Source organism: Echinops telfairi, unplaced genomic scaffold (genome assembly GCF_000313985.2).
Source record: "Echinops telfairi isolate 266 unplaced genomic scaffold, ASM31398v2 ScPeMD7_5592;HRSCAF=6446, whole genome shotgun sequence".
NCBI classification, from domain to species: Eukaryota; Metazoa; Chordata; class Mammalia; order Afrosoricida; family Tenrecidae; genus Echinops; species Echinops telfairi.
In genome coordinates, this window is record NW_022109491.1 from 40,900,715 (window position 1) to 40,923,210 (window position 22,496).

At 39.3% G+C, this 22,496-nt stretch overlaps 1 protein-coding gene across 1 annotated transcript in view; it reads right to left on the reverse strand.

Annotated features, from left to right (window-relative positions):
• SEL1L2 (SEL1L2 adaptor subunit of ERAD E3 ligase) overlaps positions 1–22,496 on the reverse strand; it is a 151,745-nt gene that overhangs the window by 31,113 nt on the left and 98,136 nt on the right. The window contains exons 10-11 of the mRNA XM_045295171.1: positions 17,779–17,847; positions 16,389–16,466 (exon numbers count right to left, since the gene is read on the reverse strand). Of these exons, the coding sequence (XP_045151106.1) occupies positions 16,389–16,466; positions 17,779–17,847 (147 nt within the window). The remainder of the gene's footprint in view (positions 1–16,388; positions 16,467–17,778; positions 17,848–22,496) is intronic.

Below are 22,496 nucleotides of genomic sequence, written 5' to 3' on the forward strand. Positions count from 1 at the left end.
AGTAGAAGTCAACCTGAAAAAAATTCAAGCCTTGAATTGCAGTATTGAAGGATTTTATGGGCAAAATATGGAATGATGCAGGAAGCATCAAAAGAAGATGAAGGGAATACCATAGTGCCAAAAAGAACTGACCTAAATACAACTATTTTAAAATAATAGCAGCACATGACCAAGAAGTGATGTTATTGAAGGAAGAAGTCCAAGCTGAACTTAAGTTGCTGGTAAAAACAAGGGTCCAGGAATTGACAGTATACCAATCGGAATGTTTCAAAAAACTGATGGAAGCATTGAAAGCGTGCACTCATCTATGCCAAGAATTTTGGAGGCCAGCTACCTGGCAACTGATGGAAAGACTCCCTAATTTTGCCCTCTCCAAAGAAAGGTGATTCAACAGGATTCAGAAATTATTAAACAATATCATAGTGGAACAAGAGGAAAGTAAAAGGAAATAGAGCAAAGAACTATGAGGCAAAGAACATTTTTAGAGGTCTAAATACTGGCATACACATATATAAATAAATAAATATACATATATATATATATATATATATATGGATAGGGAAATAGATATATGTGCATATATTTATAATTTAGAATTAAGGTAGCAGATGGACATTGGGCCTCCACTCAAGTACTTCCTCAATGCAAGAACATTTTGTTCTATTAAATGGCATTCCATGATGCACACCTTCCCGACACGATCGCTGAAGACAAATGTGTGCATAAGTAAGTGTGGTGAAGAAAACATATGGTGCCCAGCTATCACAAGATATAGTGTTTGAGGTCTTAAAGGCTTGAAGGTAATAAGTAGCCATGTAGCTGAGAAGCAATAAAGCCCACATGGAAGAAGCACACCAGCCTGTGTGACCACAAGGTGTCGATGGAATCAGGTACCAGGCATCACAGAACAAAAAATCTTATCATTGTAAATGAAGGGGATACAGATTGGGGACCAAAAGCCCATCTGTAGGCAACTGGACATCCCCTTACAGAAGAGTAGCGGGGAGGAGATGAGCCAGCCACGGTGCAGTGTAGCAACGATGAAACATACAACTTTCCTGTAATTCTTAAATGCTTCCTCCCCTCCACGACCATGATCCCAATGCTACCTTACAAATCTAGCTAGACCAGAGGACATACACTGGTACAGATAGGAACTGGAAACACAGGGAACCCAGAAAGGATAATCCCTTCAGGAATTGTGGTGAAAGTGGCGATGCCGGAGGGTGAGGTGGAGAGAGAGAGCTGATTATAAGGATCTCCATGTGGCCTCCTCCCTGGGGGTCGGACGGCGGGAAGGTGGGTGGGTGGGTGGTGATGTCGGACAGTGTAAGATATGACTAAATAATAATAATTTGTAAATTATCAAGGGTTCATGAGGGAAGGGGGAGTGGGGAGGGGAAAAATGAGGAGCTCATACCAAGGGCTTAATTAGAAAGCAAATATTTTGAGAATGATGAGGGCAATGAATGTACAAATGTGCTTGGCACAATGGATGTATGTATGGATTGTGAGAAGAGTTGTATGAGCCCACAATAAAAAAATAGCTCATACAAGTTAAATTTTGCTGAAGATAATTCAAAAATAGTTGTAGTAGTTCATAGACAGGGTACTTCCAGATATTCAGAAGTGGATGTGGAGTGAGGCATATCATTGCATATGTCAAATGAATCTTGGCTGAAAGCAGGTAATACCAATAAGATTTTTATTTGTGTTTTCTTGACTATGCAAAGACATTGGATTCTATGGATCATAACAAACTATGAGTAATATTATGAAAATGTTAAATTCTAGGATACTTAACTGTGCTCATGCACAACCTGTATATAGACCAAGGGGCAGTTGTTTGAGCAGAACAAAGATTTAAAGCATAATATGGTTTAAAAGTGTGTCATGAGAAGTGTGTCAGTTTGAATCCCTTCACTTACTAAAACTGTGCACTGAACAATTATCTAGAAAGTTGGGCAATATGAGTAAGCACGTGGCATCAGGTTTGGAGGAAGCCTCATTAACAACCTGTTCTATGAGGATGACAAAACTTGCTAGCTGAAAGCAAGAAGTTGAATCACTTTCTGATGAAGACTAGACTGCTGCTTCCAGTACACACTACAACTCAATTAAAAGAAAACCAAAGCCTCACAATTGGACCAACAGACACCATCATGACACACAGACAAAATATTGCAATTGTCAATTACTTAATTAAACTAATGTCTACGGAAGCAGCAATCAAAAATTTGGGTCAAGATATCAAAGGATGTATTGGCAAATGATTGCATTAGTCAACATGTTACACAAGACCTCTTAAAAAGATTAAGAAGGAAAGGTATTACTTTGAGGACTAAAATGTGCCTGATTTTCTTCAATTGCCTCATATGCATGTGAAAATTGGACAGTGAAATAGGAAGACTGGGAAAAACTGGTGCATTTGAATTATGGTATTAGCAAAAAATATTAAAAATGCCATGGACTTCTAGAAGAACAAACAATCTGTCTTGGAGAAAGTCCAGCTGCTAGGCTCCTTAGAAGCGAGATAGCAAAACTATGTCTACTGTATTTTGGATATGTTATCAGGAGAAAACAGTCCCTATGAAATAGACCTTTAACAAGATGAATTGACTCAGTGGCTACAATAGGCTCAAACACAGCAATGATTTTGAGGGTGACATATGACCAGACAGTGTTATTTTTTGTTGTAAATGGGGTCACGATAATTTAGAATCAATTTGAGGGCCACCAACAACAATAACATATCAAACTACCACCTATGGTAAGAATTCTAAGAATACTCTATGTTTCAAACATGTGGTACAAGTCTGTTCTATTCTTCCTTCTCCTCCACTGAACACATCAAACTGTGCTGTAGGAGTTTTGAGAACTCTGCTCTGGGAGTGGTAAGATCCAAGATAATGAACTGGATAAAGTTGACAGCATCATGGATCTGGCGAATCTGTCCTCTTCTGGTTACCCTTCTATGGCTATTGAGAAAAGTGGAAGGAAAGAGAAGAGAGGATAGAGAAGAGAAGGGAAGGAAAAGTAAACAAGATGAGGGAAAGAAAAAGGAAAAGAGGAAGGAGAAAGGTTAGAAATGAAGAAAAATTACAGTTGATTTAATTATTTACTGTAGTTATGATCTATAAGGTCACAAAAGCACTGAATTTTCAAACAGTTCCATTTCTCCTATAGGAATTACAGGGTAAGCTTCCTGTGCGCCTCTAGTCGTAACATTTTCAGGAATTTAGTACTATGTAAACTTTTTATGTGTGTCATTCTTTAAAGACGCCTTATTTAATATGTACCACTGACTCATTAATACTGAATAAATGGCCAACAGCACTAGAGCTCATGCCTCAACAAAGCTCATCTCACACAAGAGTTTTTTGTATAAGGCACATCACTGCCTTCTTGCTCTTAGAGACATGAAACAGGACTACAGCACTATGCTTGTGGCAGTTTAAATAGTGAACTCAACAACAGGACACTTAAGAAGTGTGACATTAAAGAGATGGCAAAGAGGACATTTAGTTTCAGTAGAAGCAATGAAAGAAGAGGCAGAACATCAACTTGCTCAGTCTCAGTAAGTAATGTTCTGGAAGGGGTAATGCTGCTCTGTCCTGGAGAGCAGTGCTTCTCAACCTTCCTAATGCCATGACCCTTTCATCCAGTTCCTCATGTGTTGGTGACCACCCCCCAACCATAAAATTATTTTCGTTGCTACTTCATAACTGTAATTTTGCTACTGTTATGAATTGGGCAACCCCTGTGAAAGGGTCATTCTACTCCCAAAGGGGTCACGACTCACAGGTTGAGAACCGCTGCTGTAGAGCCATTAAGAGATCAACTTAATTGCATAAAACAATTTTTTTTAAAGCAATGGTGAAGATTATGAATGTGCCAGGTGTGGCAGGCAGAAACCCTTTACTTCAGTAGTAACCCCAAGTGAGAAATGTATCAGATTGACAAAATAATGATAAAATAATATGTGGCCATTAATGCCATTGCAAATAATGACGTGGAATACAATTTCAGATTTCATTTTGATAGAGAAGATGAATGAGTAAGCCTGCTGTTAATTAAATACTAGAAATATAATATAGCATTTAGTTTGTTAAAAATCCAAAATGTAACACGCTCTTCCCTTGCAGTAAAAAAAATTATTTTTAAGCTCCATCAGTAGGAATCTTCTAACTCAAGAAGGTAGTTAGGAAGGTCAGGCATGAAGCTTATCCCTTTCAGAGGCCTCAGTGGGTAGCGGTTTGGTAAGGCCAGGCAGGAAGAATCCTCCAATTTAGATAAACAAGGAGGCATGAGGCTTTACAGGATGGTTGTCTATGGCTCCTAGAGAAATATATTTACAGATAATTTTCTATGATCATTGGATCATTGCAAAACCTACCTTTTCTGTCACATTATTTACAGTATCAATTGTATCCTGGGATCATTGCTGTTTGTCATATAGTTTAAGGTATAGAAGTTGCTTGAGTTTCACTGGATCTTTGAAGCAATTTGGAGGTAGCAAAACCCAGTGTTTACTTTTGTCTAGTGTTTGCAGAGACAATTTAGGGGTTCTTGAATTAACTGTCTCTGTCTTTGGGTGACCGCAGACACTTGATTGCCAGTAAGAATTTGTAAAGAAAAGCAGCCAAGGTTTGTAATATGAATAGTCCAGTTCATGGCTGGTTACAAAGCTCTGAATTGCTTGGGTGCTGGGTTAATTCTATACCCAATTTCCTGGCATTATCCTTTGGGCTGAGAAATCAAAGTTATTTGGCAGATTATTGGAGATCTTCTTTGGTTACATTGCCACCTCTTTTTCAGCCTGCTGTCTTGTCATCCTAATCTAATGGTGCTCCGATAACCATTTTACTGAGTAGTGGTTTCTACTATAAATTACATGGGAGAAGGGCCAAGTACTAGCCTTCTTAGTAATTTACACTACAATAGTAGCCGCTAGGAGGTGCTAGTCATTTATAAATAGGCTACTTACACAGCAGGTGGGCTTTTAAAAGACTGAGAACAGTTGAAATGTTCCCTATTTGAGCATATATATATATTTACTGCCTGTGTTACAGTATAAAATTATAAGTCAACACAATGCTTCCAACTGTGCAGGGATAGAAAGTTTATCAAAGCCATCCACCAACATTAGGCAGATGGGTGTTGCCATGAGCATGCTTTTTAATGCTTTTTCTTAAAGGGATTTAGAGTAATGTACTAAATTTATCTGACAGATACCAGCCTTACTGAGTCCAGAAACCAAGGAGAAGTTTGGGAGCTACACAACACTATTTCTATACTCCCTCACATTTTGCCTAAAGTTCACTAAAGTTAACTAACCCCAGTGTATTAGTCTGGGTACTTTGGAGAAACAAATCCACAGCAACTCATAGATAAGAGAGTTTTATGCAAAGAAAATGTGCATCACGAAAACACCCCAACCCAATGCTGCCCAAGCCCACAAGTCCAACATAGACTTTGTGTCGAAAAACTTGATTGTCTTCTCAGAGAACTGGGTTGATATAAGTGGGCAGTATATAAATTGGATAACTAAAATTGGGGGAGATAAAGGCATGAAGCAGTTGGCTTACAAACTTTCAAAGGTAGGGGAAAAAACCCTGTCTTATCCAAAGTACCCAGACTAATACACCCAGAATGTAAAAGACAAGAGCTGACTTTACATAGCCCCATACTCTGTGTCAGGCAGTTTTTTCATGTGTTTTAAATATGAGGCTAATAGGTGAGACTACTCCCCAACCTGTTTAGCCTGTAAATTTCAAGCTTGCTCCATGAACCTACACTTGGCAGATAAGAGATGTTGTCACAAGATGATGAAACATGTACAGACCTCATATATTGGCCATAATTAACCTGTTTTGCTTTTTTTTTTCATTTCAGATAATCTGTGTCTTTTGAGCCATTTCCTCCTAGTGAACTATCCCCCCCTCAGGGTTATAACCCGATCTGGCTTGTCAAACATGCACAGAAAGGGCAGTCACAACCTACAGGTGACCCCAGAGCAAAAGTACCGTGGTCCAGTAGATAGAAGTCCCGGAAAGATGACACTAGAAAACTTAGACAACATGGGAAAGTGAGAGACCCTACAAGTCATTTTCTGGTCAAGAATCATAACCCTGCCCTCAAGCTTATTCATGACCATTCCTTGGAAATGTGTTACATATTTACTTACTGATACAAATGCACAACACTGCAAGTCCATCTTTTTTGGGGGAGCTTGCCTTGATATCTCTAGTCCAGGCTTATTCCTTGTTTGATCAACCAAAGGAACGGTTTCCACTTTCACGTGCAGCCAGTCTCATTTCTCAGCCTCATTGAGCAAGACCTGGTTTGGTAACATATGTTCACACATACCAATCTGATAATAGTGTGAGGTAAGTCTTATTATTGTTGCTATTAGGTGCTGGTGAGCTTGTTCTGCCTCATAGAGAGCCTACGCACAACAGAATGAAACACTGCTCAGTCCTGCACCGTCCTCACCACAGTTGCTGTGTTTGAGCCCATTGTTGCAGTCACTCTGATCTAGCTCATTGTCTTCCTCTTTTTGCTGAGTGTCTACTTTACTAAGCATAATGTACCTATTCTCAGAGCATGTTCAAAGTATGTGAAATGTTCTCTATAGAGCATTCTGGCTGTACTTCATGTCAGATTTGTTTGTCCTTCTGACAATTCATGCTATAGCCAATATTCTTTGCCAAACCATAATTTAAATGTTTCAATTCTTTGTTGATCTTCTTTCTTAATTATCCAGTGTGGTAGTCACCTAATCTGGTGTCAATTTAAGGATTAAGAGTGTAGGGATGGAGTCTAGGCTGTCAATCTAGAGATAGCCATTGAGACTTTTTTGTGGGCATGGCCTTCTCCTGAGAATTCTGGGAAATCTGGTACTTCCTCCTTGGAGGCGGGAGACACTTCTCTCAAGACTCATGGACCCACCCTGATGCAGAGAGCCCTGCCAGCACTGAGATGTTTCCAATGACACTGGATCCAAAGACTTTCTACCCACTGACCTTGATCTTCCACATTAAGCATCATTGCATGTGTTTCATGAGTCTGAAGAGTACTTTATAGATTGCTATCAGACATATGGACTAATATTGGACTTATGGACTTGATCTGGACTGGGCTGGGATGTTTTCTCAATGTTCAATTGCTCTTGTATATAAACCTCTTTCTTATACACATATGTGTGTCCATGGATTTGCTCCTCTAGTCTACCCAGACTAACACATCCAGCATCGTGTGGGAGTTGGCCCTTAACCATAAGGTACAGCTATTAAAGCAGCAGGGGTAACTGGGCCATGTGTGCATGGGAGATGCCATGAAGTGGAACAAGAAAGGAATAATAACAAAGTAAAAAAACAACAACAAAGCAAACACACACACAAATAACAAGCCCAATCAAATAATCACATCTACCCTCCCACCCAGGCACAACACACAAACACTCAGGCTGGGACCAACAGCTATTTTCTCTTTCTAAGTCATAGAGCATGCCCACCCAGGATGCACACAGGAGGAGTGCAATCTTAGATGCTCAAGGATGGAAGTTGGTGACTTCTCTGGTCAACGGAGGTTTATGAGAAGTTAGGGTTGATTCTACGCCTATTTTCCTATGTCTGTTTCCTTGTGGTTTACAAAAGAATGGGAAAAAACAAAACAATCATCCAAATCCAAAATCAGAGCTGGCAACTTCTCAAGTATCCTTCCTGAGTCTGACTTTGGTTGCCAGGGTGTACGGTCACTAGGGATGGTTCTGCCTCTCTGATACTGGTAACTGTTTACCAAGACAAATGCAAAAAACAAACAAACAAACAAACAAAAAACCAAGCTAAAACAAAACCCAAATCCCAGTCTGTCCTTTTTAGCCCAGGCGACTGCCTAGAGTTGGAATCTTCACTGAAGCTGAGTGTTAGGACTAGGACTAAGTGGTAATCACAGCTTTTACTAAAACCTACCTAAGTGCACATTTGTGGGCCTGTTTCCCCTGCAGGTCCCAGGGTGTTGTGGGGAACCTATTATGATACATCCTCCACTTAGTTAGCCTACCGTATCATGCAGCCACCCTGGCAGGTCCACCTCTCTTTCAGAGTTAATTTGCCATCCCAGAAATGTGGAGGCAGGCATGCCACCATCCTAGGGATGGACTAGATTAGACCCCAGGTATTCCTCTTTTCACCTGGCTTATATGTGGAACAAGTGGTATCCCATTTCTGTTTTGGTCAGGTGCTCTAGAGATTGTTCTACACTGTGGATGGGATTACTCAGTTTATGGTTGGTCAGCCTAGAACTTGCAGTTTCTCTTGATCTCTTTGTGTGGGTTCTACCATTTAATTATTTTTCGGTTGGTGTTCAGCTCACCTTTTCATTTCTCAGAGATTCAGGGCTCCCGGAATCTATTCTTGTCACATTTCTGTTGAAGAGGGTCATTGTAACTCATCTGATTAAGGCACGCTCATTACTAGAAGTCCTGATGCTGTGTTCTTATTCATGCAGTCCAGTTCTTAAATTATTTGCTTAGCATACAGATTAAATAAGTATGATGATACGATACAATAGTGAAATACAAGGGGGTACCCCACCAAAATGAAAAAATCTCCCAGCAGAGCTTTCATAGTACGCATTTTTTCCCTCTAGGCAAGTATCAAGCAACTTGCTCTGAGTTAGTGCATCCAGTGGCATTACCTGGGAAGGTTCTCTCTAGTCACAGTGTATTTTTTCATAAAGGCAGTTTTGCCTGAACTTCATTTTTTGTGATGGCCGATTTAAGAAAACAGTGTGCAGCTGTGAAATTTTGTTTCCCACTCAGGAAAAATACCACAGAAACTGTTGTGATGTTGAACACAGCTTATAAGGACAGTGCTATGGGAAAAAGTCAAGTGTATGAGTGGTTTTCTCCTTTCAAAAAAGGTGAAATGTCAACTGATGACAAACCTCATTCTGGATGTCCGTCAACTTCCCAAATGAATAAAAATGTCTGACAAAATTGTGCATTTGTGCTTGAAGACTGATGAAGGACCATTGAATACATGGTGAAGTTATCGGAACTATCTTGGAGCTCAGTTCAGTGAGTTTTAACAGAAGATCTGGAAATGATAAGGGTTGCTGTGAAATTTGTGCCTCAGGTTCTGACTGACCCGGAAAAAGAGCATTGGGTGAAAACATGCCATGCTTTGAAAGAATAATTCTGAAGTGACCCAGACTTTTTTCCCTAGGTCATTTGGGTGATGAGACAAGGTGTTATTCTTACAACCCCAGAAGTAAATGTCAATCAAGCTAATGGAAGATGCCCTCATCACCTCATCCCAAAAAAACTCATCAAGTAAAATCAAAGATCAAGAAGATGCTCATTTATTTTTTTGATGTGAGGGGGTTAGTGCATTTGGAGTTAATTTTTCAGGTAAGATTGTTAATTAAGCTTTCTATTTAGAGGTTCTGAAAAGATAGTTTAACAAGTATACAACAAAAAAGCCCTGATTTGTAGCAGACACGGGACTGGTTTTGCCACATGACAATGCACCTGCTCACACAGCCATCTCAGTGCACCAGTTTTTGACAAAAACTGCATCCCTCTCTTGCCCCCACACACCTGACTCACCTGACCTCACTCCATGCAACTTCTTTTTGTTTCTGCAAATGAAGAGGAGTGTGAAAGGATAGCAATTTGATGACGCAGAAGAGGTGAAGAAAACAATGAGGGAGGTGCTGTTAACCATCCAAACAGATGAAATTGAAAAATGTTTCCAAGAATGGAATTGCAGATTTGACAAATGTATTAAGTATAATGGAGAGTACTTTGATCATGATAAGGTTATTTTGTAAAAAAAAATTAAATACATAATTTTGGAAAAAAGTCTGAGTTTTTTTTGGGGGGTTAATCCCCTCATATACCTTTTCTAATTTTAAACCCATTGTTATCTTATTCCAGAATAATTAAGTATCCTCATGAGTAATACATAGACCAAGAGATAATCCTTCAATTATTCTGGAATTCCCATTCTTTGCAATGTTACTCATAATTTGATATGACCCTCACAGGCAAATCTCTTTATCTAGTCAATAAAATGCAGGTAATTGTTTTTTTGGTATTCTCTGATTTTAACCTAGATCTATCCAATATCTGGGGTAATATACCTTGTCATATGTCCTCTTCTGAATCTGGCTTGAATTTCTGGTATTACCCTTTTCATATGCTATTGCAATTTTTAAAAAATTATCTTCAGCAAATTTCACTTGTTCATTCTATTAATGATATAGTTCAATAATTTTCATATTCTGTTGGATCACCTCTGTTTAGAATGGGCACCAAGGATGGATCTCTTCCAATTGGTTGGTCAGGTAGCGATCTTCCACATTTCTTGACATAGATGAGTGAGTCTTCCACCATTACATCTGTTTGTTTAAACATCTCATTTGGTATTTCACTAATTTCAGAAATCATGATTTTATGCAAAAGGGGCATAGGGAAAAAGCTACTGTATACAAACATTCCTGGGGCGAGGGCCAGGTAGCATGGTAGGGGCCAGACCAAGTCCAGGGATACATATGGTAGTCAACTAAAAAGGTGGGAGGGGGGAGGAAAAAAAGAAAAAAGAAATGGGTAGCGGGGGAACAGGGCACTAACCTACCTAAGGGGAGGGTATTGTTTATATCTCCACAGGGAAAGAGGAACCAGACTTCAACCTTGTGCGCTAAGATGTGAATGCATCATGCCGGGATGGAGTAGGGAGCCAGTGGAGAGTTCTGAGGGGCCAGCCCCAATCCAAACTATGTGGACAGCTGCCCCTCCATCCCAGAAGAATTTATTTCAGAGGACAGCACTGAGGTTGCAGCTCAAGGAGTGTGCCTGATCAGAGCACATGAAGGGGGAGGAAGAGAGAGTGGAGCACAACCTGGCCCATCAAGCCTTGAGGATGATATTCCCGCTCAGGGCAGCCAATTCACAGAGGGGACCATGTGACTGGCCCCACTATGCGACATGACATCCCTCACTGACCCATTGCCCTACAGGGGACAACACTGGAGACACAGTGTGGGAATTATACCCGATCTGATCCAACCACACCGAGGCAAAACACTGAGGACCTGCAACAAAACAGCAAGGGGAACAGAGCAACAAAGTCCCAGGGAATACCAAAAATAGACTTTGTGGCCAGGGCTTGGCACCCCATCAGATTGGACCGAAAAACACTCGTAAAGGTCAACAACCAGTCCTTGAACTAAATACAAGCTTTTCTTTTTTGTTGTTGTTGTGTTGTGTTTTTTTTTAATCATTGGCTTTTTGTTGTTGATGTTTTGTTTTCTTTTGTTGCTTGGTTTTGCTCTGTCTTATTTTTGTGCATGTTATTATCTCCGCAGGTCTATCTAAATAAGATAGGCTGGATGAACAATCTGGAGGAGTAAACAATGAGACTGACAGTTCTGGGGGCACATGGGAGAGGGGGAGGTGGGGGGAGGGAAAGGAAGTGGTGTTAACAAACCCAGGGACAAGGGAACAGCAAGTGATCCAAATCAGTGGTGAGGAGGGTGTAGGAGGCCTGGTAGGGCGTGAACAAGGGTAATGTAACCAAGAGGAATTACTGAAGCCCAAATGAAGGCTGAGCATGATAGTGGGACAAGAGGAAAGTAAAAGGAAAAAGAGAAAAGGTCATTTATAGAGGTCTAAATAACGGCATGTGCATATGTAAATATATATATAAGGATGGGGAAATAGAATTATGTGCATATATTTATAGGTTTAGTATTAAGGTAGCAGATGGACATTGGGCCTCCACTCAAGTACTCCCTCAATTCAAGAATACTTTCTTCTATTAAACTGGCATTCCATGATGCTCACCTTCTTGACACAATCGCTGAAGACAGAGCCAGTGCTTAAGCAAATGTGGTAAAGAAAGCTGATGAAGTCCGGCTATCAAAAGATATAGCATCTGCGGTCTTACAGACTTGAAGGTATACAAGCAGTCATCTAGTTCAGAAGCAACAAAGCCCACATGGAAGAAGCACACTAGCCTGTGTGATCACGAGGTGTTGAAGGGATCAAGTATCAGGCATCAATGAACAAAAAATCATATCATTGTGAATGAGATGGAGTGCGGAGTGGGGACCTAAAGCCCATCTGTAGGCAACTGGACATCCCCTTACAGAAGGGTCACAGGGAGGAGATGAGCCAGTCAGGGTGCAGTGTAGCAATGATGAAACATGCAACTTCCCTCTAGTTCCTAAATGCTTCCTCCCCCCACCCCACTATCATGATCACAATTCTACCTTACAAATCTGGCTAGACCAGAAGATGTACACTGGTACAGATAGGAATTGGAAACACAGGGAATCCAGGACAAATGATCCCTTCAGGACCATTGGTGAGAGTAGTGATACCAGGAGGGTGGAGGGAGGGTGGGATAGAAAAAGGGAACTGATTGCAGGGATCTACATATAACCTCCTCCCTGGGGGATGGATAACAGAAAAGTGGGTGAAGGGAGACGTTGGACAGTGTAAGACATGACAAAATAATAATTTATAAATTATCAAGGGTTCTTTAGGAGGGAGGGAGTAGCGGGGAGGGAGGGGGAAAAATGAGGAGCTGATGTCAGGGGCTGACATGGAGAGCAAATATTTTGAGAATGATGAGGGTAACGAATATACAAATGTGATTTATACAATTGATGTATGTATGGATTGTGATAAGAGTTGTATGAGCCCCCAATAAAATGATTAAATAAAAGAAATCTTGATTTTAGGAAATACCTTCAGTACAGCTTGAATTTCTTTCTTCAAGCCATGCCATCAGGTATTAATAATGCTACCTCCTAAAATTGTTGAAATCAACTAATGATATTGAACTTCTCTATTGTCTCTTTTCATAGATGTAGCTGGTTTAATTCTTGTGTCTTACATTCAGTGAAGTTCATGTGTATCCAAACAAATAATCCAAGCACGCTGGCATCAACTCAATTTTGATTGTCTGGGGGGCCCTATAGGACAGAAGTAAATCGAATCTTCTTTTTATTACTTTATGAGATATTAAGTAGCTGCCATTATTTTTTTGGAACCCAAAAATGTATTTGCAATGAATACATGATTGGTCTTGGCAAAATATTATCACGAAATCTCCAGCAGTCCTTTAAAACTCCAAAGCCATATTTTACAGCCACCAATCCTTCTTCTTTGCATTCCAATCTTTCCTTGAATTGTTTTGCATGCCAATCAATTCCCAAAGCTTTTAATTGTATGTTTGATCAATTTCAGGTCTCAGAGTTTGATAAAAATCTTCAATTTTTTTCCTCTGGCATTTGTGACTGGTGGATACATTTAAATAAAAGTCATATTAATTAACTGGTATCTCTTTCCCTGCAATAGCCAATGTATTTTTATTTTATATATTTTTTAGTTTTAGAATTTTATTGGCTTTTGATTCATATATCATGCAATTCAATAGTTCAACCATGTTAAGAAGAGTCATACAACCATCACCACAATCAATTTTAGAACATTTTCTTCCTTCTTGTATTCATTGTTATTAGCTCCCTATTTCTTCCCAACCTCCCCTACCATATTCCCAGGAAACCATTAAACCAGTTACTGTCTCTATAGTTTTAGTTATCTATTCTGATTTCATATACAGAAAAAGATACAATGAACAACAATGACAAATTGAAACATAGAAAACCTCATTTGAAAAGAAAGTATAAATATTAAAAATGAGAATAAATTTGAAATGGGTCAAAAGGGAGATCAAATGATAAGGTTTAAAATTTTAACCTAATTGTATCTGCAATAATTCCCTTTTCAATGGACTCTTCACAATAACAAGGCTATTTACATTCCTGGTCTATGGTCAGATGGGATTCACTGGAGGCTTAATCCACATGTATTCCCCCTTTATCATTATTATTTTAAAAATGGAAACAACTTTAGTGTCAAAATGGACATCAAATGATAAGATACCATATTTCATCTTAACTACATCTGCCACAATCAACTTTTGATGCTCTCTGACGGATAAGAAGGCTATTCACATCCCTTGACTGTGATCACAGGGAATTCACCAAAGGCTTAATCCATGTGTGAAGGCTGAAAAGAAATTTTGGGTTTCTACTATCATTCACAACCTCTCGAAACCAGAAGTTTATAATTTAAGCTCTGATGTCATTTCCTCCTTTGAATTTGAGTTTATTATATACAATCCTTGGATCACACAGGCGGGTGTGCTTCTTTCATGTGAACTTCATTGATGCCTCACTTAGATGATTGCTTGTTTGAACACAAGCCTTTAAGGCCCTAGATGCTATTCTTCCCAATAGCTGGGCATCATCTAAGTTTATTTTTCACATTTTGCTATCGCATTCACTGGTATTTCTTGTAGGTGTATGGATATAAGGAAAATTCTAAAAAATCACAGAAAATTGAGTTAAAGGTCACAGTCTTTTCCTCACAAACTTCTTAAAGCCTTGTCACATTATCCTATCAAAGTCAACACTGGAATTTCCTTTTTGCTGATGAGTGAAATGCCATTCCTCCCTAGTTTGTCATTCCTGGCCCAGTAGATCATAGGTTTGTCTACCTCAGGATGGCTGATATAAGTCTAGTTCAGCTCTCTACTGCCTACAATAGCGATTTTTAGATGTTATTGCATTTTTGGTGACTTTCAATTTTCTTATAGTCATACTTCATATATTCCACAATTTAAATTAATGGATATCTGCAATTTTTCTTTTCTCTCTCTAATTTTATGTGCCCACCAGAAAAGGAAGGTCCAGAAAGCTTTATTCCATGCCAATAACGAGATTGACGCTACTTTGATGAAGTCATATTTTGATTGCCTTCCAAACCAGGGGTTCATCTTCTGGCACTGTCTCCAAACAATGTTCTGCTGCTGTTGGTCAGGTTTGTGTTGACTAATTTTTTCAGAATTGTATTGTGCTCTCCTTCCTAGTCTGCTTTAGTCTGGAGGGAACACTGAAATCTGACCATCATGAGTGACAGATATTTGAGATACTGGTATCTGAAATACAGGTGGCATCGTTTTTGGTATCACAGCAACACACACTCCACAACAGTACAACAAACTGCCAAATGGTGGACTGTTATTTTATATACGGGGACATGGTTAAGTAAATTGCTAGAGAGCACAATTGTGCTCGCCAATTACGAAGATACGTTGTATTGATTAATTGATAGAGGTCCGAGACTACAGTCCTTAAGTATGACATATAAATGACTAAGAAGAAAGAAAAAAAATCAAAACTACCCCTATAAATGACATCATGAAAATGCAGAAGAAACAGCAGTTTCCAATGACTTAATTCTATTTTTATCAGGATTCAGCACTCATGGAAGCAGCAATCAAGAAATGAAATGATATATTGCACTGTGAAAATCTGCAAAAGATGTATTTAATGTTTTAGGAGGCAAAACATGTCACTTTAATTACTGAGGTGAGCCTGACTCAAACTTTACTTTTTAAAATCACCTCGCAGCCATGAAAAAGTTACATGTTGCAAAAGGAAACAAGAAAATGGATATTTTGAATTGTGGTGTTAGAAAAAATTTGAAAATATGGAAGATGTTAACAAAACTAATAAATTAGTCTTAGAAGAAATGCAGTCCTATTGTTCCTTAGAAGGCAGGACAATGTAATCTCAACTCAAATTAGTCATATAAGGAAAGACCAATTAGTATAACAATATGTCATCTTTGATAAAGTAGAGGGCAAATAAAGATTAGGCACACCCTCAGTGAGATGGATTGCCATAATAGGTGCAACAATGGACTCAAATCTACCAATGATCGTGAGGGAACATTCTACTTCTGTTATGCATAAGATCACTGTCAGTTGGAGCTGACCTAATGGCAACTAACCTTCACAACTGCCTCTGGTCCCACAAACAGTGAGTTGAACAGCTGGCATTCAAATCAGGGACTGTTTCCAGAGCCATGCTTTCAACCACTTTCTCTGACTACCTCTCAACTTCCCACCTGGACTATGGAAGTTCTGGACTTTGGGTAGAATTGCATCTTTTCCCTGTGTCTTTGCACTAGGCCTGCACTAATTACAGTTATCTGTGGATTTTCCTCTTTCTCTGTTGTCTAGTCTTGTGTCCTGTTTCTTTGACGAAGTGGCCTCATCCACTGCACTTGTCAAAGAAAGATGAAGCCTGGTTTCTTGCTGGCTCTGCTCAGGAAGATGTCACTGCCTCTTTTCCTGTAGTCAAGGACTTGTCTCTTGTTCACCACCAAGCTCTGTTTCTCCAGAAGACCGAATTCCTCTCAAACCCAGTTGGATGCTGGGCTCTGGAATTAACTTCATGGTATAAATCTTCATACATTAAAAGTCAAGGATCTGTGTTTGTTTATGAATGGGCTGGGCACATACCTTATGGGCTGCCATGGAAAAGTATTTGAAGGCTGTGGCATTATTTTGGGGTGCTGCAGCATTCCCCTCTAAATACATCTACAGGGGCAAAAAAAGAGAGTTTAAAAAATGAAGGTATTTGAGGTTGATAAAAAATTTTGAAACGAGATATTATTGAATTCAACATTTTAAAATAATTATTTTATGACATGCAAATTTTACCTCAAATAAGAAACCTAAAACATTTCAAAAACAAACAAAATAAACCCCCAAACAACTCCACTCAAGGTGGTCATCATATAATTATAAAGTGGTGAACCATATATATGTTTTCTCAGATATTTTTTGCATCTAAATTTATTGAATAGATTATTTTTTCAAGCAGGGAACTTGTCCCTGTGGTTATCAATGCAAATTGTTTTACGGGAGCCTAGGGCAGCATTTCAGAAGTAGATGGTCTCTGAAGGAGAGAAAAACTGTTTCTCTAGAAGAATTGTTTCCAATTGTCCTTCAAAGATCTCCCATCTGTGTCAGAAGCTGACCGAATTCCATCCTTCTGCCATCTCTGGTGAAAGGCCCTTGAAGACAAGTGTGCGGAGTTCCTCGAAGGACCCTTTTCTCAGCCTCGAGCTGGTTTTGAGGAGCCTTGGTGGCGTAGTGCTGAATGTTGGGCTGCTAACCTCAAGGTCAGCCAACGCAAACCACCGTCTGCTCTGCAGGAGAGAGATGGAGCTCTCCGCTCCCATCGAGTTACAGTCAGCAACCCACAGAGGCAGGTCTACCCTGTCCTATAGGGTCACTGTGAGTTAGGATCCACTCTATGCCATGGGTTTCTCTTTCTTTGGTTCTCCTCCTGGGGTTGCAGTGCGGCGGGGCGCTTCTTGTTGGACTGAGGTCTGTATCAAATGTGGTCTCACACATGTAACTAGTCTAGCTTTCCTGGCACATGTCCAGGAAGATGTATCCTGGGCTACACTCAGCCAAGGAGTCCTGGGGCAGATACACTTTCTTCATCTGGTTCCCATGAACAAGGTTGCTTTTGTAGGGATTTCTGCCCAACCTGTAGCTACAAGACCACCACTTTTGGAAAGTTATTGCTTAGGAGGCAGTGAGCTTCTCCCTTAAGGGTAATGAAAAAACTGGGGAGCAAGGAGTGGTCATGATTGTACAACCTGATAAATTTGTCGTTAAATTATACACGTACAAATGTTAAAATGAAAAACATTTCCTATCTCTATCTACTGCAATAAAAAAGTGAATAATACCACTCTATGTTTGCAGCTAGATGCCCCTATTAGATCTCCCCATGAAAGAGATCTACAACCCAGTCACCCTACAGTACGCTCAATTAACTGGTACCAATTATTGGTCATAATAAAATAAAAAGTATTAATCAAGATGAAACAAGTACCTTTCCTATAAACGCCATGGCATTTGCACTCCCAGCCTTTGCTGCTTTTAAGAAATAATATAATGCTTTCTGGGGAGGAAAGGAACATTATTATTGACAATCATGAGTATATGCAATATATGGCTTTTTGAGCCAAACATTATTTCACTCGAAATGCATTCAACAAATACCTAGGAAATACCCATTTTGCTTAAGGCTCCATTCCAAGCATTATTTCAACTATAAACCCAAATGCTGTAGTTGCTATGTGCTGTTGAGCTAGTTCTGACTTACAGTGATCCCATAGGGAAGAGTAGAACTGCCCCATAGGATTCTCAAGGCTGTAATCTTTATGGTAGCAGTTGACAACTTAACCACTGTGCACCTCAGCTCCTATAAACCTGAATTTGGGGATTTTTACAGCTATGACACACATCTATATTACTTTGGAATGTGAGGGTGTGTTTCTCACATTTGGGTAGGCATGCTGGTCACGTGGCTATTGGGGAGGGTTGAATCACGAATGTAAAGGAAGTTGCATTGGCCAGCATTTTGAAAGAGTACACTTGTAAATTGACCTAATAGATCAATTTTGTAAGGTAAGTTGTTCAGTAGTCAGTCTGTATAGTACACAAGAACTGACCTTGTCCCTTGCTGCTCCATTCCTCCAGACCTTTCTTGATCTTCTGAAGGTCTCCTTGGAGACCATAGGGAGTAGTAAGAGAAATGAACCCCAGGAGCCCTTTCAAAGAGTATAACTTTTTTGTTCTTTATAAAAGCCTTAATTAGGTTGCTAAGCCAGGATCTGCTTCTCCAAGAGGAGAGAGTGTAAACAAGAAATGAAGGGGCTCTTTAGTATGGAGTTTTGCTGTAAGAAGATCCCTAACTTCGGAACTACACCCTTGTTACCACAGTTATGCTGTGGACATAACTGCCACGAGACCACCCCCAAACCAACCCCTCCTGCCCCACCTTCACCGCAAACAACAAAGCCATTGCCATCGAGCCAACTCTAACTAATAGCCACCTTATAGGACAAAGTAGAACTGATTCCCCAGGGGTTTCTGAAACTGTAAATCTTCACTGGCAAATTTGTTTAGGATTAGGCCAATCGTTATCCCAAGGAGAAGTTTGTGAGTTTGCACTGCTGCCATGATGGTTAGTAGCCCAATGCTTAACCTACTCCTCCATCGCTGTCCTTCTTGCTGACTTAAGTAAATATGAAATGTCATGTGTACAGAACCTCACCACAGTATGCATGTATGCCCCTGGCCAGTTCTTCTTTTCCTCATTGATATTTTTCAAAAACTTTATAGAACCTATTATACAAGGTGATGTTTTCCACAAACTTTTGGAAGCCCCCTCATACATTTGTTTGTATGTCATATAAGGTGATTTGTAGATTGACACAAACACAATTCCCACATTTTTTCCCTGACAATGTTGCTGGGAAGAATGCAGTATTTGTAAATAGCATTAAGAGAGTAGGTGTTAGACGAGATAAAAGTAAAACCAAAAAGAATTAGTCAGGTATGGCACAGTAAATTGTATCCAGTACTGTAATAAGTGTTTTATAAGCTTTTTTCTCACCGAATCACCACAATACCAATCTAACAGGTGCTATTAAAATGGAAGCTATTTAGTGACCCTGGATCATGTCATGAGTGGAGTCCCTAAAGCAGCCTGCACCCATTGTCCGTGCATTTATGCACTCTGCCTCCATGCAGAAAGGAGGGAAGCTAGGATGACAAATCCTCAGAAAGAGAGAGATTTGCCAGTGCACAGTACACCACAGGCTGGCAGAATAGCATGAACAAGGGATTGGAGAGAGGAATTCCCATGGCGTTTATGTTGCTGTTGTTGCTTGGTGTCATTGAGTTGGCATGGCTCAAAGAGACACTACACAGAACAGAATAAAGTACTGCCCAGCCCTGCACCATCCTCCCAATTGTTAGCTTTGAGCCCATTGTTCAGTCACTATGTCGATCCATTTTGTCAAGGGCTGACCCTCTACTTTACTAAGCATGATGTTCTTTTCCAGGGACTTCTCTCTCCTAATGACACCCAAAGTAAGTAAGAGACGTGAGATGAAATGTCACCATCTTGGCTTTCAATGGACATCCGGGGCATACGTCCTCCAAGATAGATATGTTCTTCTGGCAGTTCACGGGACTTTCAGTGTTCTTCATCAGCACCATAATTTAAATGAATCAATACTTATCCAGTCTTCCTTATTCACTGTCCGATTTTCACATGCATCTGAGATGATATCATGGCTTGGGACAGGAACACCTTGGTCTTCAAAGTGATATCCTCGCTCTTTAATTCTTTCAAGAAGTCTTTTGCAGCTTCTTGGCTGCTGATCTGGGCACTAGTAATTACTTTAGTATGACCGAGATAACTATCTGAAAGATAATACTGCCAGAAATATGGACCTAAGTAGTCAAGGCTTGAATAGTGCAAGGACATTTACTACTTGGTAGAAAACGGAAGCCATTTCAGACACGAGGGATTCTTTAAGCAAAGGCTATCTAAAATGTCTGGAATACTCTAAGTATAAATTGGATAGAAATTAGTAGCAATGTTTCCATCTCCAAAATAAGCAACATTAATATCAAACCTAAAGATGCTTTCTTCTGAGTCACGTCCCAAATGTACCGAAAGGGGGTTAACAGTATTTGTAGGTCTCAGTTTGTTCATTCAGGTCCTATTCCTCTATGTCCTCGTGGAAGCCTGCTTTGTCCTTGTCTCGGCATGCATCAATTTCTTTGTTCATTTTTCTGTCTTCCCCCATATGCCACCTTAGGCCCTCTATAAGTATTTCTGGGAAGAATGAATGTATAAATGGATGAAAGTTTACATTGATAAATCCTTAACTTATGAGAACTGGATTTTCATCTTTATCATCCTTTCCAGATCTATCATATTATTATGATGTCATGTACTCATTTTCAAAGTTCATTTTTAGAATTTGGCTTTCAAATATCCTTCAATAGAAAATTTTTGAAAAAGTTACCCCCGGGAAACGGAATTTTGGCTTTTTGAAGAAAATAAGTTACTTTATGGTAACAAGTAGAGAATTCCAACCTTCAGTTTAATGGGCACATAAACTTCAGAGGGCTTGAAGCTCTAATTCCCCCTGGCATACTCCTGTACTTTCATGGACTACTTGATATTTCAGTCCTCTTTAACTTTTCTTTAAATTTGTTTCTAAATGTTATAATCGATTAGCATAAATAGTTTCTAAGCACAGACTGTGTAGAAATACTATGTAAATTGCATTGATATGTATTCCTATAAGCCAATCTGAAATTTTACTTTTGAAGAGTTAAGATCAAGTACCCATTCATCCATCGGCTCATCCATGCAGCAACACAACTATCCCTTGATCCAATATTTACTGAGCACCTAACATCATAGTTGTAGTAGTTACACAATCTGCTGTCAATTTGGGATTTGAGAGGATTAAGAGTGAAGGGATGGAATCTCATCTGTCAATCGGATCATAGACAATGAGACCTCTGTGTGGGACTGGCTTTCTCCTGAGAATTCTGGGAAATCTGGGATTTCCTCCTTAGAGGAGGAAGACACACTCTCTGTTCACTTCCTTGGAGATGCTCTACTGACAAGATGCCTGCTGCTACACCCTGGGAGCTGGAGAAACCACATGGATCCACCCTGCTGCAGCCCTGGGTACTGGAGAAGCCATGTGGAGATCCATGCCAAGGCCGAGATGCTTACAATGTCACTGGATCCAAAAACTTTCTACCCACTGGCCTGTGATCATCCTGCATTCTGCATCATTGCATGTGTTTTATGAGTCAGAAGAGGGCTTTATAGATTGGTATCATACATATGGGCTAATATTGGACTTATGGACTTGATCTGGGCTATCCTAGGATGTTTTCTTAATGTACAGTTGCTCTTGTATATAAAACTATTTCTTATATACATAGGCATGTTTATGAATTTGTTTCTCTAGTCTACCCAGACTAATAGTTGATTTTAAGTTGTACATTTTCTTCCCATTTTAATCAAGAGTTTTTACTATCATTTTTTGCTCTCAAAGGCATGCATAATTTATATTGTTTTAAATTAATTAATGTATGTATAGATTATAAGTTTTATATGATATAGTTTAAAATTTTTTCTTAGTGAAATATAAAGCAATGGTGTGCCTTGCCACTGATGATATATATATGGGTAGGAAATATAATATGTCGCTAGTTTATGCTAAGTGAATTTTTGTTTGAGTTCCAAATTAGCTTATTAAAAGGTGATAAGTGTTTGTCACTGATTCTAAGAAAATCTTTACTGCATTTGCAATATTTTTGTCTAGAACAAAATGCTAATAAAATGTATTATTTTTAAAAAAAAGGTTTATGAACATTTTGTTTAATTCCAGTCTCTGAAGAGGAGTAAATAAAGCCCCCAAATGGATGATACAAGCCCTTTTATTTTCAGTCACTAGCAATTGCCTTTCACATTTGATATTATTGCCTTGCCAGCTTTAATTATGACTTATCCACTCTATAGTGTGCACCTTAACACCCAGATTTCCCTGTTCAATTAATTCATAATCAGTGTATATAAATATGCAAACCATATTAAAATGTATGAGTAGAATATTCAAGAAAATGTGATCAAGAATTGCATATACAATGCTTTTAGTAATTAAGATTTGGCAGTGTGGAGTGAAATGTTTTCTGTGGTGACACCCTCTGAGAGATATTAATTTA